The sequence below is a fragment of the Gopherus evgoodei genome, chromosome 2 (assembly GCF_007399415.2).
Source record: "Gopherus evgoodei ecotype Sinaloan lineage chromosome 2, rGopEvg1_v1.p, whole genome shotgun sequence".
Classification (NCBI taxonomy): domain Eukaryota; kingdom Metazoa; phylum Chordata; order Testudines; family Testudinidae; genus Gopherus; species Gopherus evgoodei.
The window spans coordinates 40,678,149-40,703,884 of record NC_044323.1 but is presented as its reverse complement, the minus strand read 5'-3'; the positions used below and the strand labels follow the sequence as shown (position 1 = coordinate 40,703,884).

General features: G+C 42.2%; 1 protein-coding gene across 1 annotated transcript in view; it reads right to left on the bottom strand.

Annotated features, from left to right (window-relative positions):
- The window catches only part of CUBN (cubilin), a 224,183-nt gene that overhangs the window by 12,630 nt on the left and 185,817 nt on the right, over nt 1-25,736 (bottom strand). The window contains exons 55-58 of the mRNA XM_030550449.1: nt 24,441-24,590; nt 13,711-13,911; nt 10,788-10,917; nt 9,284-9,501 (exon numbers count right to left, since the gene is read on the bottom strand). Of these exons, the coding sequence (XP_030406309.1) occupies nt 9,284-9,501; nt 10,788-10,917; nt 13,711-13,911; nt 24,441-24,590 (699 nt within the window). The remainder of the gene's footprint in view (nt 1-9,283; nt 9,502-10,787; nt 10,918-13,710; nt 13,912-24,440; nt 24,591-25,736) is intronic.

Genomic DNA, 25,736 nt, shown 5'->3' with positions numbered 1-25,736 from the left:
TTTCTCATCTGCCCAGCATGGAGCCATTTGTGCATGCTGAACATTTTTGGGTTTGTTTTGCTTTGGGAGATGAAATGGTTTAGATCTTAAATAGCTGGCATTTCTGAGAGGTGTATGTACTATTGTGCTAAAGGACAACTACCCATGTGCTTCAAACACATTTAAAGGATGTATTCTAACTGTGCAACAGACTGCTGAACTTATTCAGCTGTCTCACCAATGCATACTTGTGAATAGTTATTTCTTCACACATATTGCAGTAACTAGGATATATTTATAAACAGAGTAGAAAGCGTTAATACACTGTGAATAGATATTATAAGCATGTTACAGACATGATTTGTTTGTGTTATAAGCACATCAGGAGATGTTATTAATCAGTGGTTCTCAATCTTTTCGGTGTACTGTACTCCTTTCAAGAGGCTGACTTGTCTTGTGTATCCCTAGTTTCACCTCACTTAAAAACTACTTGCTTACAAAAGTCAGACATAAAAATACAAGTGTCACTGCACACTATTACTGAAAAATTGCTTACTTCCTCATTTTCACCATAGAATTATAAAATAAATTAATTGGAATATAACTATTGTACTAACATTTCAGTGTATAGTATATAGAGCAGTATAATCAAGTCATTGTCTGTATGAAATTTTAGTTTGTACTGACTTCACTAGTGCTTTTTATGTAGCCTATTGTAAAACTAGATAAATATCTAGATGAGTTGATGTACCCCCTAGAAGACCTCTCTGTACCCCTAGAGGCACACATACCCCTGTTATAAGCAAGATATTGACCTGCTGGACATTGCAACAATCTATAACAATTGACTGACTAATTAGTAAAACTTATATTAATGATGTTAGCTCTTTATGAATGATTTGTAAGCGTACCCATAATATAAAGTATAACTGACATTGCAATGAACCATATTGAACATGGCATGGTGTATTTCTGTATCTATAGGAAGGTGTTTTTCAAAACTGTAATTGGGATAATATCTAGACAAGCAGTAACATTGAACAAATAAACACAAAAGCAATGCCTCGTTTGCAAAATCAGTTAGTATGAAAAGGAAATTAACAGGACTGTAAAAACCAGGGGAGTCCAGATGATCTGATTTTGGTTTTTCTATTGCACTTATCACTGTAATATCTAATGGCTCTGATCCTGCAATTGGATCAGTACAGACAGGCCCATGTGCGGAGTGTCAGTGAAGTAGATGGGACTGTATCTTGACCCCAGGTACATGCACAAGGAATCAATGGTAGGATTGTGGCCTCACTGATAAACAGGTGCACTAGTGGTAGCAGTAATGGACTTCAGAATGAATCCAGCTCTATGAAGCTTTTTTTTTTTAATTTAGTAACATCAGCCATGGTGGGAAATTTAGCAAATAGGTGGGTATTGGGATTACTCCACATTACTTGGATTCTTGTGCGTGCGTGTGTGTGTAAAACTACCTTTTTCACTTTGGAAAATATACTTGGTACTGAGAGGGGACTTAACAAGGACAATATATTAGAGACCAAGCTCATCCTTACACAAGATAGAAGACTGGATCTTGCTATCTTTGAAATCAGTGGGAGTTTTGCCATTGAATTTGATAGGAACAACATCAGACACCACAGGGTTTTTAAATGCTTCTAAGTAGAGCTATGTGAAGTGTTCACACAATTAAACACAACACACAGATAATTTGCATGATTTTGGGTTTTGTTACATATGCCTTGGAAGTTCTGTGACCCATTTGAGCCTGCCTGAACAAAAGTATAATATTGTATTGAAATGTTTTACATGGTCTCAACACAGAACCTGGTGAAACTCAGCGGTTTCATCAGAGTTTCAGGTTGGGATTTGGGGTTTGTTCAAATCCCACACACAAAGTGATATTTGGTGCAAATGCTTGTGGATCAATTCCCATCCCTCAAGAAAATGTTTTGTAAGAACCTCTGTGAAGCAAAACTGCTGTGTACATTATGGTTCAGCTTCTCAGCTCAGATCTCTACTCTCTTTCTGAATCTCTCCCTACAGAATCACACTGTAAGTCCATCTTGATATCTTGTGATAAAAGTCTAACTGAACCAAATGGATTGTGAAATCTGTGCCAAGCACTGCAATTTTACTGGAGATATGAGAAGGTAGGCCAAATGCAGCAAGAAAGTTAATTTGCTGTGGTCAAAGATACATGCTTATGAGATATATTTGTTCAAGAGAGCGAATATTTCCCCTTTAAAATTTTTCACTATAAATCTGAGATTTATCTTTGCTAATCTGTGACTGACAGGATTTAACTGTCACTGCAGATCAGCAGTGCCAGTGGCAAGATGTTACTAAAATAATTTTATATAAGTCAGTGCAATAAATTATGTTATTAGCGTCAGAGATAAGAAATGATTTATACAGAGTATCAATGACACCTACTTGCACAGTTCAGTAGCTATTTTTGTCTTAAAGTGCACATAAAGGGCCCAATCTTCAGAGTTGCTGAGCAATCAAAACTCCAAGTGATGTCAACAGGAGCTGGAGGTGCTCAGCACCTCTGAAAATCAGAGCCATGGTACTTACAAATTGAAGCCAGTGGGAACCTAAGAAACATATACACATCTCAAAAGGTAGGATTCCCAATTTAGGTTGGACATATTCCTGGAGACTCTGGGGCAATCCTGAAGGATTGGCAACCCAATTCAAAGGGCAGAGTTTGGGTTTAAAACTGTATGTACCAAGGTTTTGTGTTGACAATAAAAAATAAGGGAGTAAAAAGGCTGGCACAAATTCTACTGGGCCGATTTTCACTATATTGTGAAAATAAATTTGCATTCAATTAAGGGAAATACCTCCGTAACCCTAAGCCTTTTAGCAAATACCTTGTTGGTATATTTTTTTTCAAATAAGAAAAAGTAATTTAATACATACTTAACAGAGTTAACATATGGGAAACAAATGAAAAAAGACACCAAGGGGTAATACTGAGTTACGTTATGAAAGTGGAGCCACAGATTATTTTGGCAGGAAGGAAAGGTTATATAAATTATTAGGTTGTTTACTAAATTACTAGGATGCATAGAGCAGGGAATTGCGTTTAGATCAAAGGAGAAGATTTCTTATTCTAACGGTGTTCCTTCTAAAGTCTTACTCCCCATTACTTTGTTTTTAAATGATTATCCATTCCTAAAAATATTTATTAAGATAAAAAAAGCTGTGTGGTCTTCAAGGAAAAAAGTTGGGCAGGGTGGAACCAGCAGTGGACTCCTGACAGACCTTGCTGGCAGAGAGTAAAGTTGTCTCTGGGCACTTGGGCTGGGCGCTAAAGGTGGTGAGGAGGAAAATGCATTCTGTTGTACATCATGCTGGTCCTTTGCACGGAGATTGTCTGTACTTCTACCAGCTGCTACTGATGGTTCCATAAACAATGGGAAGACAGAGGCCTAGCCATGTCCCCAAGCCAAGTAAGACTATACCCTCTTGGGGATATAGAGAATGAACAGGAATTTTTGCTGCCCCTTCTCTTCCTCCCTTCCCCATCCAAAACAGCACTAAGTTACAGGGGGAGGAGAAGCTCCCTACACTGTCACATGCATTTCCCAGCATATCCACACAACCCTGGGCAGCACTGTGCCTTAAGAATGTTAATGCTGCTGCAAAACCCAGCTCTGAAGAGAATGGCACACCTTCAGGAAGCTGCTAAAATTCTCCTTTTGATCATTTATTTTAGAACATTGTATTTACTGTCATAACTAAGACAGTCAGGGTGGGTAGAGGAGGACAGAGAACAAAACAGATAAGCTGCTGGGCAGAAATCATTATAAGCTACTAAATAGGGTCGCTTTTACACCCCATAGCATAGGGGTCAATTATTTTAAAAGAAAATAATACAGTAGGGCATGAGTTCTCGTGACCCCCAGAGGGATCACAAATAGGTGCCAGGGGGATCATAATCACCTCACTCTTCCCATATTGCTAAAGGGAGGTGGGGGAGAGGGAGGGTTGTGACCCTGCTAGATGGAAAGGAGGTGCCATGGAGAGCAGCATCCTGAAATGGAAAGGGGAGCGCCAGTATGGAAAAGATCAAGAACTGCTGTAATGGTGTCTTAAATAAACAACTTCCTTTCTCAACAGACCAAGAAATGGTTCTCAAGGGTTCATTCCTTGCTATGCAAAAGCTACAGTTATCTCTTAAAAAAAGGAAAATAAACACAAATAGTCCCCAGTGTGCTACATAGTAAATGTGGAAAGCCCCCTTTACAGCAGGGTTGACCTGAACAGGTCAAGTCTTCCCCTTTTGCAGGGTCCCATTGGTCCAATCACAGCTCCAATGCACACAGTCCTCACTTCTCAATGTGGGAGAAACCCAAACTCTTCCTCCCAGCAGCATCTCATCGGTCCAAAACCCTTAGCCTCTGATTGGTTTATCTCCCCCAGCCACTGAAGAGACAAGCACTTGAAGTTTAGACTTGAAATTAGATGAAGGTTTCTAACCACCAGAGGAGTGAAGTTCTGGAACAGCCTTCCAAGGGGAGTAGTGGGGGCAAAAGACATATCTGGCTTCAAAGACTAAGCTTGATAAGTTTATGGAGGGGATGGTATAATGGGATAGCCTAATTTTGGCAATCAATTTGTCTTTGACTACTAGCGGTAAATATGCCCAATGGCTCGTGATGGGATGTTAGATGGGGTGGGATCTGAGTTACTACAGAGAATTCTTCCCTGGGTGTCTGGTTGGTGAGTCTTGCCCACATGCTCAGGGTTTAGTTGAAGCAATATTTGGGGTTGGGAAGGAATTTTCCTCCAGGACAGATTGGGCAGAAGCCCTGGGGGGGGTTCGCCTTCCTCTGCAGCGTGGGGCACAGGTCACTTGCTGGAGGGTTCTCTGCACCCTGAAGTCTTTAAACTATGATTTGAGGACTTCAGTGGCTCAGACACAGGTTTGATGCAGGAGTGGGTGAGTGAGATTCTGTGGGCTGCACTGTGCAGGTGGTCAGACTGGATGATCATAATGGTCCCTTCTGACCTTAAAGTCTATGAATTCATTCTGTGACATAAGGAAATGTTGCTATCCTTGATTTAAGGGCCAGAAAGTAAGACAGAAATGTAAAAGAGGTTAACTAAGGCAACAGAAGGAGCCAAGCTGTCCATTCCTTCCTACAGTTCTGGCATGTTGACAATCCCTACAGGCTGGGCTCTTCCACTCAGCTCAATTCATGCTTTTAACACGACAGCATGTCCAGCCCATCACAGTACAGATGAGCATGAACCACAACATCAAGATCTGAATCCAAATTATGAACCATCCCCAGAGTTAAGAGGCTTTTGATTCTGGGGTTTTAATTTGGTCCATCATGGTGAAAGGACCAATCTGTGAAATTCAGATCTACATCAAAGTTAAGAGTCTGAAGCCATCCCCCCATCACCAATACCAGCTATGTTTGGATCTAGGGGGTTTGGTTTGGGACCATTTCTAGTTAGATGAGTTGCATAACCAACATGGCAAACATAATGGTGGAATGCACACCAAATTAGTCATGAGCACACAGGGTTGTAATGAGTGCTTTGTATTCTCCTTATCCAAATGTGTTAGATCACAACAATATTTTTGACAATGATTGTAGTTTGTGATGTGGTTGTTTGACAATGTAGCATCAAATATACAGTAGCATATTTCTAAAGAAATACATTTTAAAGAATAGATTAAGCATTGTTGTCCTGCCAAATTAATACTAATGAATGATTTTTGGTGATTTGTTTTTCACGGTAGATTGTACCTGGTGGAAAGAATTCAGTCCTTGCAGAGGGTGCAGCATCAATGATGTGAATTAATTGCTTTAATTAAAACAGGGCCGTTTTTCTCAATTTTCAGGCTTTAGCGCCAATGATGCCTAGTTTTCGTATGTCCTGCAATGTTTTTGTGAGCTACACACTTACTTACTGATCCTCCCTTCATTGCCATCCTCCCTCAGTGAGCAAATTGACCACGTTTCTATAAAATTCACAAAGAATGAACTACAGATAACCCTAGTTTTTGGCACCATCCCTAAGAGAAGCCTGATCAGCAATGAAATTTGAAGAGCTTATGAAGAAAGGAAATAAGCTAAGTTTAGTTTTCTGAAACTGAGTTTATGGTTTCTACTCACCTCCTTCCAAGACATAATCAAGGTCACCAACAACATTAAACAGAGCACAATAATTACATTATCCAGTTGTGCATCTCTAACATAGCCACAGAATAATGTATGCATTGTAGAGTAATAGAGATTTATGTTTGCAGTTGCTCTACAGATACCACTCAGTAATTTGCAGTCATAAATTGCCCTCTGATTGCATTTGCTGTTGTAGAGATATTGTTTTTGTATTCCTACAAAACCATATGTTTTTTTTCAGACATGAGGGGGTTACTTTAAAGACTACTTTAAAATAATAAGCTCTCTGGTGTTTGTGGCTTTACTGTCTCAATTTTTAAGCATAATTCTTTATGCTCAGATTACAAAGATGTGTTGCAAAGTTTCATAGAGCTATGCATCAGCCCAGCCAAGCTGTAATAGTTTAAAGAATTGTGACTCTTTAAAATTTTTATATATATGATTTTCTATTTCTTGGCCCGTTTCCACTCGCATGAGATCGTCAGAATCCTGTGTAAATACCCTAGGACTCACTCCTTGTAGCTTGCTTCCCACAGGTAGGGGGAAAACAAGAAAGAGATATAAAACCAAAAGCCACTCTCAACATATACATTACATATTATGACAAAGTCACACCTGACAGATATAAAAGAGTTGTGGAAGGCAGATATAAAAGCCCCAGAATGTTGAAGGCCTTTTTTTCTATAAACTAAAAAGGTTACCTCAGATTAATTAGAGACACCTGAGTCCAGTTAAGGACTGCCAATGAACTTTAAAAACCCCTCTTCATGTGAGAGAAGAGAAGGAGGACTGAAAAGCCAGTTACAGCAGAGAGAAAAGGCTTCTCCTGGGTGGGAGGCTGTTTCTTCTCCTTACAGGAAAAATCACCAACAGCTGTTTAGTAAGCCAGCGTAATAAGGCAACACGCTGATGAAGGGGCAAGGAAGGTATTCCTTTTTGTGTTGTGCATTTTTATATAGTAGTTTTGCTTCTGAGAACTCGTTGGCTCTACCCTGAGGCCAACGTGTAAATATACTGAAAAATAAAACAGAATGAAGAATAAAAACCCTGATTTACTCTAGGCCTCTACTGCCTGAGGGAGAAACTCTGAGGCCAACGATGCGAGGGAGGTGCCTTGCCACAATATATACACATATATATTTGTGTGCACACCCCCATTATATATATTTCTGCATGCACACACACACACACCCCTTCCCACATACATTACATGAAGATCTATTTCACTCCTATATAACTCCATTCTTTAGTTCCTGGAGCTGGGTAGGTCTCCCTCTAGAAATAGCCTCAAAGATTCTTTTTTAAGTTGATATAAGGCTCATCCTCCCAAGGGGAAACAATCAAGGTTTCTGCAGAACCACTGAAAATTTGGCCATCTTTCACTGTATCTTTGAACAGAATCTCATACAGGTAAATCTAGAGCAGTGGTTTCCAAATTATGCTCTGTGGACTGGTGGAAGTCTGCAGACTATGTCTAAATGTCCACAAAACTGCGGTGTCTAAGATTTCTAAAGGGGTCTGCACCTCCATTGGAACATTTTTGGAGGTCTGCAAATGAAAAAAGGGTTAAAATCACTGATCTACAGTCAATGCCTTAAGAAACTTCTGATTACCTGCTAGTCTGAGGACTGAGACAGCCCTCAAAGGCTGACAGCTTTGGGAGTCCTGCTGAGCTCATCTTTGAAGCACAGACCCACAAGAGTAGAGACCAATCATGCCTGGTACTTAATAGATTTTCACAGAGAGCACTATGCGAAACAACATTTGCAAAAGCACATTTGATGGAATACATGAGAGAACAGTCCACAAGGCAGATTTTAAAGTTTTCTGTAGCAATTACTAGACTAATGCTAAGAGGAATTAATAAAGGTAATGGCCATGAGGTTCTCTGGGAGTAGTATATTTGGCAAGGATATGGTGCCACTTTTATTCGTTATCCCTAAATACTTAGACTGTAACAAATGAAAAACAGCTATTTGCTGTGGGGGCTCAATGACTCAGCTAAAGGCTATGTTTATCCTACCACAAGGCCTTTCATTCTGGAGTGTCTGAGTGCATGCTTTATAAACATGGCCATTACGCCTTTTTTTCATCCAGAAAATGAATGAATTAGGCAACAAAATACTGGATATTATATTAAGGCTGTTTAAAGATGATAATAATTTATAGCTTATCACTACCAATGATTCATATGTTACAGAAAGATCACTTTTCAGACTAGTAGTGAGACGGACTTTAAAATTTATCTGGTCAAGGCAAGAATCAAGAACTGCCCTTAGCACTGTCTAGGAGGCCCATAAAAACAGTACTTTGCTCACATAACCAACATGTTCCATTATGATGACAGAACTATGTGCTAGGCTGGCTGAAAGATTGGGGGTGGTCAGTGAAATGATTTGTTGGGGCACCTCAAGCTTCACTGACTTATTTTATTTTAAAAAGGTATGAAGCAGGGGTGGGGCATTGGAGAGGGAGGCAGTGCTGCAAGGGGAGGAGAGGAAGAAAGGATATCTAACTTCAGGCTATCACTAGCCTCCTGCTGCAGAATTAGAGCTCAGCTGCTGTGCCACTGTCCATCCATAAAGTCCTCCAAAAGAGGAGGATGTGGGTGCTGCTATGCCTTCTGCCACCAGGGCTTTGGATCTGTGCTCCGGCTTCACTCCAGCTCCAGGCAAAAACCTGCCGCTCCACTGCTCCAAAGCTGCTCTGCGTGCCAGCTCTGGGCTCCACTCCAAAGCCCTGTCTGCCACTCAAGAGACAACTGTGCATTTTATGAGATAGGTAAGAATTAAGTTAAGGCTATGTCTATTCTTGTGGCGGCCTGCGTGGCTACATGCTACAGTGAAAGGCAGGCTATGTCCACCCTTGTCTACTTAGACTACTAGAGAGAGAGAAGGTGGGCGAGGAAATATCTTTTATGGGATCAATTTCTGTTGGCGAGAGAGACAAGCTTTTGAACTCCACATAACTTCTTCAGGTCACCTCACCCACACTGTCCCTCTCACATCCTGGGACCTACATGGCTACAACAACACTTGTACTACTGAGAGCCCCATCTTGTTGCCAGGCAGAGGCTACAACAGCTGCTCACCGTAGGACATGACTTGCCATCAGATAACAGGGAGGATTTGATGGGATAATATTCTTACCTATTGTCTCTCTGAAAGATGCTTTCCAGCCTCCAGCTACTTCAAAGAAATCAGTCTTAAACACCAAGAGCAAGTCATTGCTGGAGCTCTTAAGAGTTGGAGGAGGTTCTGAGCTGCAGAATTTGCCAAGGAGTGGAGAGTAGATGTCTGAGCCATCATATACAGCCACATAATCTTTGTAACAAGAGGAGGAAGCTTCAAGGTGGAAGGCATTGAATCTGTAAGATACAATGTAGGGGGTTACATTATCGCAGTTTTGTTTTTATTCAGATGTTGGGTGGTTTTTGGTGCTTGTGGAAATGAGGTATTAATAGTAATGGCCAGAGCCAAGCATAGGGTGGGTAGAGTGAATTTAACACTAATTGGTTTTCGAGGTTATAGAATATGGGGCAGGGGATACACCTCCTCCTGGTTTGTTAATCTAACTCTGTACAAATGTTTGGAAACAAAACATTTTGGGCTGAACTAAGCATTTCCTCTGACCCCGATGGACTTTTTCAATTCATCAAAGATTCCAAAAAAATTCAGACATGATTCAAACCCAAACTGATTTTCTTCCAGAACTGCTATCAAACTGAAAAATCAGTTCTTCACCCAGGAATAAGCATGGGCAGGTGCCCTTCAGGGAAGAGAGTTTAAAAAATAATAATTAGATATTAGTGACCCCATTTCTGTCCAGGCCAGTTGTGCTCACAAGATAAGCTTGAAGTGAAACTTGATAACACAGCATGCATCAGCATGGGTATCTTTATTTCCAGGAACTATGCAGATCTTGCATATTCTTTGAGAATCAGTATCCTCACTCATTTATCCAAACAGCCAAACCAACCATCAGCTTCTGTGGGTACTTTGGATGTACATGTACAGTAATGCAGAATCAGCCCCCAAGCCAGCATGCTACTTAGCAGGGCAAATGTATTCATACTCAGCCTTTTCATAATTCCTTCCTCTCCCAATGCTATAAATTAAGCTTTAATATCATTAAAACACAAGAATTATTTTGTTTCAGAAGTTTTAAATTGCAATATTTTGTGGCTGTTACATCTTTTTTAAATTATGCCACTTCTGGGAAGAGAATATTATCTGGGGTTTAAGGAAATAAGGTCACTAGTTTCCAAAAGAGGATTTTAATTTACATTATTCATAAGCTCGTAACTACTCCAAAACAGCCAATCAGTGAAGTTTAGCTCAGGGAGTGAATAACATTTTATATGATGATTTAGTCCCTTTGCAAGCCACAGTGGGAAGCTAAAATTACAGTGCTATCTTGCTAATAATAACTAATTGATGGTTTCTAAAACAAACAGTTTTCAACAAGTTTGATTTTTATGGGGATAATAAGGTCTGCTTCAGTGCTTTACATGGACATTTCTTAGTTCCATTTCAAGTTCTCCGTTGGAAAAGAGAATATACAATGACTCTCTTTACCAGAATACTTTTTTTAAAATCAGAACCAGAGATCTTTCTGTCCCTCTTAATCAGATGCTGAACTTGGATTACATACTTGAGTGCCACGACTTTGTTGTTTCCAACTGTAATGTGGTATGAGCAGTTCATATTATTGTGATAATCAGTAAAGGAATGGGTAGGGCTGCTGACTGTGCCAGAGGAGCCATTGAAAAGGCCACCGCAAGCTGCAATGAAAGCAAAAAGAGGAAGCAGAGATCAGTTAATATCTGAATATAAACCAGATGCCAAATGTGAGAGTATCGTGAAGTAAGTAGGATAATGTTACTATCCAGATACAGGCAAGACAAGATCCTCGCCATGCTAAGCAGAGTTGATTGTGGAAGTTTAAACCACCCTGAAATGTAAAATGAACTCTTATGATTTTGGCAGTATCCTAGTGACACAGTTATATTTGTCTGCTACATTTCCCCCCACTGATAGCATGCTTGTTCAATAACACACAGGCAAAATCCTGACCCTGTCTTATAAGACATGAAGGAAGGAAGGGATAAGCACCATGAACCTATAGAAACTGGCTGAGAACCAGGTGCATCTTCAGCAATGGGTCTGTACCTGCTTTGCAGTAGCTTGGTGGCTAGAGAATTTGGGAAATGGGTGTATTCTTTGTTCCTTTGAATTCCGTGGGAGTTTTACCATTAACTTAAAAGGGGTCAGGATTTCATTCCATCTCCTCTTAGATAGCCCTGGCCCCTATTCATACCTTCACTATCTTCTTCCTGCTGGAGCTGAGGGATTGTTCTGGAGTAGTGAATCCCACTCAGCTCTAGAAGGGTGCGGAGGGGAAGAATCATAAGAGTCACTATGGGGTTGTTTCCTTTATCTCCTCTCTCCTTGGGATTCTTCAGCTAGCTGGGGGTAGGAAGGAAATCCCTAAGCTACACATTTCATCCAGTGTCTCCCCAGCTATCAGTCAGTGGGGAGGAATCTGCCCTCTCCCTTCTGCTGAGGCATCTGGAAGGCATTGCATTAATTCTGTACTACCTCTGACATCGAATCCCTATCTGGCAGTGGGTGGAGTCACAGACTGTGCTGTTGGGGAGGGACTATGACTGGGTGGTTCTGTACATGCAACCAAGCTGCTTCAGAAGAGGGTCAATTTAAGCATCTGCAACAGTGGGATGAAGGTGCTCCTGTGAATTTCACACCACAGATGCTGCTAAGGTCAGGATGTGGCCTGATATTTGTTCCCATCGTCAGTGCTTGAGGGAACAAATCCTGTGCAAAACCAGCTGAAACCCTCACTGCCTACTCAAGCTCTTTATTTTATAATCTTAACATGGCCCTGGCTTCCCTGTGCCCTGCCGACAAATAACCCAAACCCACACACGGTTTTTCAAGGTCTAAAGGACTAGCCATTGCCCCAGACAGCCACCACCTTCACAAAGCCAAGCCCATGAAGGCTGTTGAATGCACAGCTCCTCGTTCCATATTCACAGCTCAGGTAGGGGGGCTGAACACTGGAACTTTGGCAAATAAGAGACAAGAGCTAAGTGGATTAAAAAGCAGCATTCATGCTAGGCAAGCAGAGGAAAGCCTTTTCATTTTTCTTTCAGCAAACAATACAACTAGAAGGAAGAGGAATGTTAATTGCTGGAATCTGCGTTGTACAGAGCAACAAGCTAATAAGGCCATAGTTATACTTCTCAAATGTCAGAAGTCACAAGTTACATAACTCAATCAAGTTGGCTGTGGCTATGAAGGTCTTTTCATGACCAAATGCACACTATCATCCTTCAGTGCCATTCTGTCTAGCCTGTGGCTACTGGGGGAATTCATTTTAAACAAAACTACTTGACTTTATACATTTTGTTGTGGCTCTTGTTCAGAGGGGAAGGTAATGAGGGAAATTTCACAGCTGTTAACAGCATGCTCTTACATGTGCTTTGCTGGTGCAAATGAAATCGTTTTTCAAAAACCAAACAATAGTTCGATTTATCTTGAAAATAGAATCAGTTAGGATTTACTATATTGGTGCAGTAGGGAGAACTTCCTATATTCATTTCTCTTCCCTAATATCCACTTCCTCTTTAAAAGAGATTGAGGTCTGATGTGAATCATGATATGTATTTGTGGAGTATGTACACTGAAAGGAAAAACGTGTTTAGAGCCTGATTCTCACTGACACTACAGCCCCTTTAGGCTGTCTCTAGAAGTAGGTATAAATATAACTGAACCCACATTAGGACTCCATTACACTGCCAGTGTGGTGTAAAAGGGTCTTGGTATAATTTCAGAATCAGGCTCAGAGTGTTCTTTTTTTGCCATCCTCCCACATGTAACAACAATTTTTCTTCAGGTAAATTAACTAGTGACACATCTTTGGAGTATCATTTTAAATAAAACTTCAAAGTGCAACTGAGCACCTATTGTTTTTGTGGAGTAGATGGCTTTAGAACACTCATGTGATCTCAGATTCTGAGCTGGTCCCATTCAGAGCCCCTTATGTAGATAATTCCTGCAAAGAGGGAGAGCAGAGTGCCTGAGGCTACATCTTCACTACCCGCCGTATCAGCGGGTAGCAATCGATTGCTCGGGGATCGATATATTGAGTCTCATCTAGACTCGATATATCAATCCCCGAACACGCTTATATTGATTCCAGAACTCCACCAACCCCAACGGAGTTGCGGAATCGACAGGGGGAGCCGCAGATATCGATCCCGTGTCGTGAGGACGGTGAGTAATTCGATCTTAGATACTTCGACTTCAGCTACGTTATTCACGTAGCTGAAGTTGCGTATCTGAGATCGATTTTCCCCCGTAGTGTAGACCAGCCCTGAGAGATGAGATAGTCAGGTCACAGGTCACAGTACATGATAAAACATGCTGCTCACTCCCAGACCCTACTCCTAAAAAACTTATTTGCAGAGAATATGGAGAGTATGAACTCTGCTGACATTCACTCACTCAAATCTGACTACTTTTACCCACCAAAGCGGATTGCTGTGGTTACTCACGGATTATTCTGTATGTTGCCAGGAATCCAAGGCCTACTATATGAGAGTTAGTGTAGAAGTTGAGGAGCATAGGCCCAAAGGAACTGACAGGCCTCGGGATTTCAGTACCACACATTGTGGTGACTGGGTAGGGAGTTATCCTGGTACCTCTGAAAATTTTCACTCCATCATAAGCACAAGTTCCAGTGGAGAGTGTCTGGGCTGCAAAGGATGTGAAATGCAGAAGTGTTAGCAGCATACATTCAATGGAACTTATTGAGTATTACATATACATACACTTCAAGGAGTACTATAATAATAAATGTACACTTTCCACCCAAGGATCTCAAAGCACTTCACATGGTGGCTTACTGCATATAACTCCTTAACTCCCTGTGAAATAAGTATAATTTTTAACATATGAGGAAATTGAGGCACCAAGAGGATAAGCAACTTCTCAAGGAGGCACAAATCAGTTGCAGTAAATTTAAACATCCCAAGTTTCCAGAGTGTACACAACGGGATTAACTTCTTGTGACAGGGTACTGGGCAAAGGATTGCCGATTCAGCCCTCTGTCATGCCTGCTCCTTCTTAGGGGGAACAAATTAGAGTGAGCTGGAGCTAACCTGGCCATAACTGGGGAGGTGGAGACAGCTGCTACCTAATTACTCTCGGGCAACATAAAAGCCTGAGGGAAAGGAAGCCAAAAGAGAGCAGGAGGAAAGGGAAAAGGCAGGGAATGGAAGCAGGTTTGTAGTGCTCCCCTTCCTCCTGATGGTGAAGGGTTACTGATACATGGTGAAACGGTGATGGGAACAAGCCTGAGAATAAAGTGGACAAGTTGTTACTAAACCCAGGGTCTTGGCGTGACTTTGTGAACCTGGCAGAAACCAAAGGGGCCCTACCTCATTCTGCTACATGTGGGAGCTTGTTCAGGATCTCCTGTGTCAGCAGCATGTGTTTGGCAGCCCGGAGATGGAGGAGACCCTGCAATGGCTGGTCAAGCAGCAGGAGGAGATGCAGAAGGCAATGCAAAGTTTTCAGCAAGCCCACCAGCTGGATAGACAGGCCTTTCTCACCTAGCAGGCAGAACAGCAAAAGAGCCTGCAGGACTTCATTCAGAAGCAGGCCAGCGTCCACTAGCAGTTCCCTGCAGAAAGCAGTCAGTCCTCTGGGAGCTGATGGCGTTCGGGCGCCAGGCCTAGGACTATGTAAAATGGGCCCAACAGATGACCCTGATGCCTTCCTAGGCACGTTTGAATGGGTAGCTGCTGGGGCTGGATGGGACAGGGCAACCTGGGCCCTGCGACTGGCTCCCTACTTAGCTGGTGAAGCCCAGTGACATACATGGTCCTAAGTGAAGAGCAGGTCAGGAATTATCAAGTAGTGAAGGCAGCCAATCTGGATCGGGTGGGGCTGTCAGTGTAGAAGTACTGCCAGAAGTTCTGGGCAGCGAGGTGGATGGGGTGTTGCTGGGCATTTGCCTGAAAGTTAGTGGACTAGGCCACCTGGTGGCTGAGGCCAGATGCCCAAACAGTGCGGGAGATCATGGATGTGCTCATCCTAGAATAATTCTTACAGGGCCTCCCCGAGAACATAAAGGTTTAGGGGAGGAGGCACCAACTGAATATGGTCAAGGCAGCTGTAAAAACATACAGAGGAGTACACAGAGGCGGACTTCCCCAGGAATGAGGGATGGCCAATCAGGGACATGGAGACCAGGAGAAGGCCCAGAGAAACCCCTCCTGGGAAGGAACCTGGAAAACAAATGGGAGGACAACCGAGGGGTTTCCCCATGATCCCGACCAGTGATCTGCTGGCAATGTGGATGACGAGGACACGAGAAACGGGACTGCCCACACATGGATTGTGGGTGGGTGGAGTTTTGTGGCTGGGCAAATGCTGGAGGGCAGGGAAAGGAACAGAGGCTGTCCACCATTCCAGTGATGATGGGGAGGAAACCCCAGTGAGGCCTGATGGACTCAGCCTCAGTCTGCTCTCTGGTACAAAAGAAGCTGGTGCACTGGTGGATTCCTGGTGCGAAGACAGATATAGAATGTGCCCACAGGGATTGGAGGCAATACCCTATTGCCCAGGTGCCCTTGAGGTTCAGGGCAGGTTTAAGTGGCAAAAAGTTAGGGTAGTAAAGGGCCTGCCTTATCCTGTGGTAGTGGATTAGGGCCTCTTCCCAGGAGGGAAGGTTGGCAGAGGGAGAAAGCACAAGATAGAGGAAAGGGGCAATTCCCTGAAGAAGGGGATAGAAACCCCCCTCCCCCAGAGCAAAAATCCCCTAGACAACACAGTGGAGCTAAGGCAGGATCCTACCTGCCCTGGCTCCGTGTGGCTCTGGGAAGTGGTCAGCATAGCCGACTTCTAGGCGCAGGGAACCATGTCCAACAGGGTGCACCTGCAGGCATGGGCAGCATGCAGAGCCCTCCGGCCCCTCCACCTAGGTGCCAGACATGCTGTCTGCTTCCAGGAGCTGCCTGAGGTAAGCGCTGCCCAGCTGGAGGCTGCACCCCGACCTCCCTGCCACACACCAACCCCCCACCCCAGATCGGAACCCCCTCCCAAACTTCCTCCTGGAGCCCACACCCCGTCCTGCACCTCAACTCCCCAACTCAGCCCTGAGCCCCCTCTAACACTCCGAACCTCTCATCCCTGGCCCCACCCAGAGCCTGCACCTCCAGCCCGAGCCATCACCCCCTCCCACACCCCAAGCCTCTGCCTCAGCCTGGTGAAAGTGAGTGAGGGTGGGAGAGAGCGAGTAACGGAGGGAGGAGAGGGTGGAGTGAGTGGGGGCAGGGCCTCAGAGAAGGGGCGGGGCAGGGAGCAGGGCAAGAGTGTTCAGTTTTGTATGATTAGAAAGTTGGCATCACTAGCCCTAACCACCAGTCTGTTCTGGAGCGAGTCTCTCACAAACTTCTCCTGTTGGAGCTGTTTCACATGGTATAAATAATAAAATGTTTATTAGAGCAGAGACTCAAATCTGAGTGTCCCATATCCCAAGTGAATGGGGTGGTATTAAGTCAGATGAGGGGAAAATGGGTCAGTAACCCAGTCACTAGCTGCTATTAAACAGCGTTAAATAAGGTTCGAGGCTTGGTATACAGAGACCTCAGCCTACTTAGTACTATGGCAAGCACACTATTAAAAATCCTTTTAACTTTTTTATTAAAGATACAGAAAAGAAGGGACAACAGTTAAAGCATCTGAAATGTAAAGTGTTAAGGCGTTAATTTTAATGTCTTTTTTCCCCTTTCCCTTTAGCTGGAAAGAGTTTTAGATGGGATGGAGAGAACCCTTGTTGATAGTCTCTTCAACAGTATTAAAGACGGTAATAACTGTCCTTTTGGGTAAAAGAGAAAGTACTTAAGATTTTACTTTTGTTGTTAAAGTCTGATCTCATTTTATGCCAGCTGGAGTTTGTAATTTAGTGGAAGCCAGCAGAGGTGATATCTTCTGTGTCCCTCTCTCTTTAGCTATTGAGAGATTTTAGAAGGAAAACCTCCTTATCTGTCAGTCTCTTAGACAGCGTCAAAGATGGGAATAACTGTCTCTTTGGAGAAAAAGAAAAGTTAGTTGAGATGGGCTAGAGTCGTTGCTGCTGCTATTGTTCAAGTCCAATCCTGTTTCCTCTCAGGTGATATTTGGGATTCAACTGGAACTGGTGGGGGCGGTGATGGCAGTTGGGTCCCTCTCTCTGGCCTGGTCTGGTCAAGACATCCCTTAGGCTTAGGATGAAAAAAGTCTGGAAGGCAGCCATGGTGGTGAAGCTCAGGCCAGTAGTCTGTCAGTTCTTCCATATTCTCCCGCAAATTTTTTCTTTATGGACCCAGAAAGGGAGTGATGGATGGAATAGTTTATTTCCTAACATCTGCTGCATTAATTTCTGGTTTTACTTTTTTTGTTTTTACCAAGCATGATTTCAACATAATTGTTGAATTGTATCAATTTGGCCATTTTGTTTGGACTAATTTAGTCTCTTTTGTTTTCTTGCACCTGTTTATAACATTCATTATTGAAAACCGCTTGACCTATTTTTCCATCAAAATTTGTTTTTATAGGTTATTGTATCACCTTATACATGTTTATGTATTTTTTACAACGGAGCTCACAATTAGAGTAAATTTACAAGCTCAATTACCACTAGACAATAGAATCAGTCTCTCTGACCCATTGACTATTAAATTCTTTATATAATCGAACAGGAGAAAATGAGACCCACATCCCAGAGTTGCTGATGGCCTTGTGGCTAGGCTATTCACCTGGGTGGTCAGGGGGACCATAGTTCAAGACCTTGCTCTACTGGATTCAGAAGTGAGCACTGGTCTCCTATATCCATTATGAATCACTCTCCCGTGTTTGAGCTGTCTTACTTTATAGACATTAAAAACAAATGTAGAAGAAGCAGGCAGCTTGTACTTGTGTTAACTAATTAAAAACAAACAAACTGACCCCCTATACCCCACCCAGACAGCTGGGATGCTGTAAAATAGGATAAAACAAACTGCACATAAATGCAATAACATGCTCTTAAAAACAAATGAGGGTAAGGGGCAATGTTTTTAAAAAAGGGAAGACTCAGTTAGAAGGCAATTCAATGGTCAATGGTCAATCTACAAACACTTTGGGGAGAAGAATAGTTCTAAGGGGATTTTTTAAAAGGGAAGGCTGAAATGAAAAAAATTCCAGGGAAAATGAGTTTCATGCAATAAGACCGGTTGCAACATAATTATGATGGATTGTGTGCCGATTTCAGATGCAGTCGTGGAAAGAGTAAGTTTGGTGGCCTATGAGCACAGGTACAAGGCTCAGGGATCTAGTCTCGAATGTACACTAGCCAGAGCCAGCATCAGGAGGCACTTCATTACTGAGCATTGTTAGCAGCACTGGTTCTCTTGATTGCTCTCATGGGTACTCATCCTCTTCCATACTCCCCTCCTTAACCTCTCACTCTCCTCTGGCTTTTCCCCCTCCCAATATAAACATGCTTTAGTCTCTTCCATTTTAAAAAACCCACTGTGACCCCACCTGCCTCTCCAACTACTGCCCCATCTCCTGTCTCCCTTTTGTCTTCAAGCTCACTGAATGCTGGCCCTTTAACCCAGGGAGTCAGAAGATGCCATTCCAGTAATGCTGGAACCAAAGGTGTGAGAAATGGCTGAAGTGGGAATAGAGGAAACAGTCCCAGGAATTAGTGGCTGGGGAGAAACCCAGACCACTGTCTCTTTAAGGGGCTGAAACCAGCATCCCTGTAGTGCAAGATGAGGCAGGACTTTTCTCTCTCCCAGCCAACCATAATGAACCCTGGGAAGGAGGGCAGTATAAATGCTGCCTTCTGTCTCTCATAAAAGGGAGGTGCTAGCAGGAGGAGGAAGTCTGCCTGCTGATCTCTCCAGGTTAACAGGGCTGAGTGGGAAACAGGGGCCAGCTAGAGAGAAGCAGGCTAAGGCTTGCAGCTGGCGGGAATTGCAACCTAGCCCTAGAAGGTGGGCCAGTCAACTCTTGATCTCAGGAAGGAGAAACTCCTTATGCTCTACCCCAGATGTGAAAGGAGGGCAGTGGACTCCTGACCCCCTTAGAGGGAATTATTTGTGACCCAACCCCAGGAGGAGGTCCTCTGGTTCGCAGACAGTGGCAGCCAGAGCAAGGAAGCCTACCTGAACCTTCCCACCAACCCTGGAGGTCTTTGGACTACGGAGGTTTGAGAAGAGGGAAACTGAGGCAGGGCTCCTGCAGAACCACCTCTAACTATGAGGGGCACCGTGGAGGGAGCAACCCTATTACAGACATGCTGCCTGGAGTTCACAGCCTCCAGTTCCAGCCTAGCCCCTACCCTATCTGGATTCTGTCCAGTATCCTTCACTGAAACTTTTTGCCAAAGTCTTTGAAACCTCTTCCTAGCCAAAGCTCAGATCCTCATCCTCCTTGACCTGCTGGACATCTTTGACACAGTTGACCATGCTCCTCTTCTTGAAATGTCCTCCCTTGGTTTCTGTGACTCTTCCTTCCTCTGATTCACCTCCTACTTCTCTAATTGCTTCTTCAGTGTGTCCTTCAGAGGATCCTCCTCATCACCCTCCAGATGTCCATGGAGGATTGACAGGGCTCTGTCTTAGGTCTACTTCTCTTCTCCCTCTGTACCTTACCTCTGCCTAATCTCATCCACAACCACAAATTCAACTACCGGTATGTGGATGATTTACAAATCAGCCTCTGTTCCAGACCTGTCTCCTGTCCAAAGGAAAATCTTAGCCTCTTTCTCTGACATCTCCTAGTGGATGTCTAGCCACCAGGTCAAGCTCAACATGGCTAAAACAGCGTTCTTAATCTCTCCTTCCACCAATCTCTTCCCCCTCCTCCTCTTTCTTGATCATGATGGACAACACAACACCACCATTCTGCCAGTTACTCAGCCCTGTGACCCAGACATCATCCTTGACTCAAACCTCTCCCTAGGTGCTCATATCTACACTACATATAAATCCTGCTGATTCTTTCTGCATAAGGTCCTTAAGATACAGCTTTTCCTATCCATCCACACACCTAAAATTTATCCAGGCTCTCATCATCTCGTGTCTCATTTCCTGCAACATCCTTATCTCTGGCCTGGAAAAATTCACTCTTGCCCCCTCCTATCCATTCAGAATGCTGCCATAACAATCATCTTCCTACCAGCAGTTCTCAAACTTCATTGCACCATAACCCCCTTCTGATAACAAAAATTACTACATGACCCAGGCTGGAATAGGGCCGGGGCCTGAGCCCTGCCACTCCAGGTGGAGGGGTAAGGCCAAATTCCAAGCCCCACCAGGCTGGGCTGAAGTCCTTGGGTTTCAGCTTCAGCTCTGGGCCCTAGCAAGTTTTAAAGCTGGCCCTGGCAGATAAACTCATTGCTTTGAGGATGTCACCCCCCTCTCTTTGCATCTGTCCACCAACTCCCTCTTCTCCATTACATCAAACATAAGCTACTTGTCTTTTTCACTGCCTATTCCCACCCTGCCTATCATCACTCATTGGCTCCTGCCTCTGACTGAGCCATGATGCCAGCCTCCATTGTCCAATTATTAATTGTTCAAACAAGCACCTGTAGGCTTTCCCCCATGATGCTCTTCATGCTTGGAAGGAGATTCTCATAAATATGTACAAAACTAAATCATATCCTCTTTAAAAAACTCTCCTCTGCTGAGACCCCAGCCTATCGTGCTGACCAGTATTGTTTCCTGGCACTCCTCATTGGTCTGTCCATATATGTCTCTTGTCCTATACTTAGAATGTAAGTTCTCTGAGGCAGGGAACTTCTTTGTGTTCTGTGTTTGTACAGCACCTAGCACAATGGGGTTCTGATCCATAATTAGGGCTCCTATGCATTGTTGTTGCTATTATTATAAAACAGAATTCTACTCCTTCATTACTTATAAACTAGCCAACTCAAACCAAATAGCAGAGGGGCTATTTCAAAAGTGAATAATTACAATAGTCTTTTAAAGATCTCTTCTTTCAAAATAAGCTATTGCAAAATGTATCTATTTTCTGAAGTGCCTTGTAATAATTGAGAAAGCAGATGTGGAAGATTCCAAAATGGACCAGCAATCTTTTTACATATTGCAAAATTATAACTTCAGCACTTAAGATTAAAAAAAACAACAAGAAACAAGCCAATAAATAATTATTTGGAATGACATGATGACACAGTGTGTTACTTTGCCTAGAAAGAGATCCACATAGTCTAACAAAATTAGATTAAATGTTATAGGAACTTTCTCCCACTTATTTTATATGATTTCAACAAAGTATTCATGGCACTCAGAATTCCCTGGAAGCCTGCCTGATACCTGGAGAGAATTAACATGTTTCAGCACTCTAATACTATGCTATCAAATGCTACCATTAAGGATATTCTTAAAATGAGGTTCTATTTGTATAAGGATTGCAAACAAAAGGTTGGATCTGAGTAACTACCTTTAAATAATTCCATTGTTTATTGAGAAGGATTCTTACCTATTGTCTATCATTTAAAGTAGCCCAGACCTACAAGCCCAGATGCAGGAAAAGAGTAGAGAGAATATGCATATTCTATAGAATATTGTATCCATGTGCCACTGGCACCAAGCAAACAAATGCACAAAAAACACTTTGTGCTTGACATTAAATAAAATAGCAAAGGGAAATATGAATAAAAGAAGCTAGCAGTAGACAATGCAATTTCACTAATCAGACTAGAGTAAAAATGAGGCTCTGTAACCAGATTTACTGTATCACACAGATGTACTTTAGGATGAAGAGAGTGAGTGGAGAATAGCACAGATTCCTAGCTACCAAAAAGAAATACTAGTCAGTGCTATCACATTTTGATCGTGAAATTGACGCACATTTCCATCCAATGCAATCCCATTTGGGTGTCCTTCCCCTTTCTTTGATTGCTTTATTGCTTACGATGACAGGCTGAAGGAACATGGAAAACATTCTTTACAGGAAACTTATTCAGATGCCAAGTCTGAACACTAAAAATTGTTTCATTGCTATGGCCTGAGTTGTTCATTTGGAAATTCTCCTACCAAGGGATCCCTTGTAGTCAGTACTATCGCTTCATCTCCTATGCAATATCTGAAAACACACTACTTCTGCCATAGAAATCTATGATTTTATCTAATGAAAAGATTTTATTTGCTGGCAGGACATGTGTATTATTCCACTCTACCCTATTGCCTCCTACTCTATGGTTCTCCAAAAAGAGAGATTCCGATAGGTTAAAATAAATGAAATGCGTGCTTTACAGGCACTAGTTTGAAAACTGCCTCCTTAGATTCAGTTCTCCAGTAAAATATTTCACTATGTTAAAACAAGTTTTGTTTCCAATGGTGAAATAGCTAGTAAGTTACAATTATTAAAATCTATCTAAACTTTAAGTACCCAATCAGGAACATCTGAACTGTGTGTGTAAAATGGGTTTCATGGGCCAAATTCAGCTATACTCCATTGACTCCAATATAACTGGGAATGCTTATGCCAGAACTGAATTTAATCTGCATCTGTAAAAGAGAACTAAGAACCTGATCCTGCAAACCCTTAGGCACATGATTCATTTTACACGTGAGCAGTCCCATTGTTCAGTGGGACCACTTGTGCATAAATGTAAGCATGTGCTGAAGAGACTGCAAAATCAAGGGCTACAATTCTTCTTTCATTTTAAATTTAAACACCGGCAATTTCACTCTGTTATTAGAAGGTGATCAACATTGCATTTTATCGTTAAGATCACTGTGAAAACAAATTTATAGGCAGCTTCTGGTGGTTGACAAACTTCCTCTTTTACCACCAGATGTTCTCTTGCTCGTATCCTAATTTCTTGCCTTCAGATGACTAAGGATTTTGTATTTGTGTACACTGATAAAGATAACAACAAAGCAAATCAGACCTGCAGTAAAGTGACCCAAGTAAATATTTATGACATATATAGTTTATCACAAGGTCTATATTCCTTAACTCTTTACCTCAAGTTTTTAATCAATATTGATTGCAAGTATATTTTCTGAATGCCTTTTTATAGAGAAAACCTCTCAAATTGAATATATATTTTAATTTGATCTAAATGTTCCAATACCCTTAAAGACAAATTATAATTTAAGCAAATGCTAAAGCTGAATATTTCACTGGAGGGGAAAAAACGAATATAATCAAAGATGTGGAAATGGGCAGCATTTGGTTTTAATGTTTCAATTTTTTTCAGAAGGACCAAGATTTGTTTTTACTACAAGTAATCATTTAAATGTTTGTTTGCTTCTATTTTGATGAGCTCTTCCCCTAATTCACAAAGTATTAGGTTATATTTGAATTGGACATGAGCAAACTACTTTAGACAAAGACCACAGCTGAACCAAATCTTTGCCCCAAATTCAAATTTTAAAAAGAGCACAATTGTTTTTGAGTTCCAAAATAATTCCAAAACATTTTTAAAAAGCAAAAATTGTTCACCTCCTAACTTCATGGTTTGCGCCAAAAACAGAAGTACAGTAGAAAGCAATTATCCAGACTACCCTATATAACAGCTTGCTTGCATATCTCCTTGTTCAAATGACTCCCAATGATCTAAATCGTAGGTCATCTCAAAGTATGATCTCTGCGCAAATGGCGTGGCTCAATCAGGATTCTACTGTACTGTGACAAGACTTCTGGGCTGAAATCCTGGGAGTCAATGGGAGTTTTGCCATTGAATTCAGTAGGGCCAAGTATTTCTTACCTGGCTAAATTCTGAAGAGACAGTATTGCTAATTAATAAATAATAGCACCACTTTCAACTTTCATAGTGCCTTTCACCTGAAGATCACAAAACATTTTACAAACATGAATTAGCTGTGACTGTAGCCTTGCACAATAAGTTTAATTGTATCCATTTTGCAGATGTGGGAAATTGAGGCACAGAACAATTAAGTGTCGTGACTTGGCCAAGGTGTCACAGTCAGTGGCAAAACTAGGAACAAAACCCCAAATTCCTGATTGTCATTTTCATATTCTAACCACTAATTCTTACCAGATTTCCAGCTTCAGATAAGCTTCTACTATTTTGGACATTTTTTCTGAACTGCACCAAACCTTCAAACAAATCAAGTTTGTCAGTAAATAGTTTGCAAAATGGTGTCCTGAATTTAAATAATTATTTTCCATATGGGAGACTCATTATGCCCTTCTCTGAATAGCTTGACAGTCTGTATAACATACTGGAGATATTTAAAAATCAAGCACTTACATTCCAACTGGAAAGTCTCAAACCGTAGGATGACAAATGACTGAGGTCCCCCATCTATGATATAATTGCAATTTAAGTTGTTGTCATACTGGCTGGGGTAGTTAGGGGAGACAATGCGACCTGAAGGGCTGGTGAAATTTACTCCACATCCTGCAAATAAGAATAACCATAGTGAGTCTATGTAGCAACATAATCTTTAGTTTTTATTTTAACAATGACAGAATCAAGGTGCACAGGGTAAGACTGTGCCTTGCCCCAGTACGAGCTGGGCGAGGAGCAGCTGTAAAGATCTTTTCCCCCTTTTGGGTGCTGGGGAGATGGCCAGGTGCTACAATAGTCCCTGTACAGGAGTAATAATAGTCCCAATGGGAAGCACAGTAACTATTCCTGCCTAGTGCCCCTGGGATTACAAGATAGCTGAAGGAGGACAGGATCACTGCCCACCCCATCCCCCTCAACTTGCATTGAACAGCAAAGCTGATGAGGCATGGAGAGTGGAACATGATGTACCACTCTAAGTGCCTGAGAGCAGCCTAGCTCTTACATAATGGTTTTCATCAGTAGATCCCAAAGCTTTACCAAGAAGGTCAGTATCATTAGCTCTATTTTATAGATGGGGAAACAGAGGCACAGAGCAACAAAGTGATTGCCCAGCATCACCCAGCAGGCTGCAGGCAGCACTAGCAATAGAGCCCAGCTCCCTTGGGTCCCAATCCTGTGCTAATGGAGTGGGTACCAGTAATTTCTTCCAACTCCAAAAGCCTTCCTAACCTGGTGTATCTTTTCTGGCTGTAGGCATGTAAAAATTAACAGACTTAAAACTGAAGGGCTGTTTTCAACCTATGATCACTGCAAATGAATATTCATACGCTGGTACCAAATTATGAACACCCATTTACAAGATGGGAAAATATGGGCCAGTGCCTTCGCTCAGAATTTTGCCACTGACTCTAATGGGAGCAGGATCTGGCCCTAAGTCAACTGTATGGCAATAACTGACCCCATAAAATGTACCTGATGTAGATCAGTTCTGATATTATAAGCACAAAAAATCTATTACGATTGTCGATTCTTTTACATTTTGGCTCAGTGTTATAATTGCTTTAACACACATTTTCCTGCTGAATTTAATCTGTCTCAAGGGGAAGGAAACTTGTTCATAGAGGGGTTGCTTTGGAAGCTCACCAGAAAAATGAATCTCTTTTTATCAAGACAATACCTCCTACACTTCCAGTTGGTTTTACCCTACTGAAGACTATGCTTTTCTAAAGGCAAAGGAAAGGATAGATAAATTAA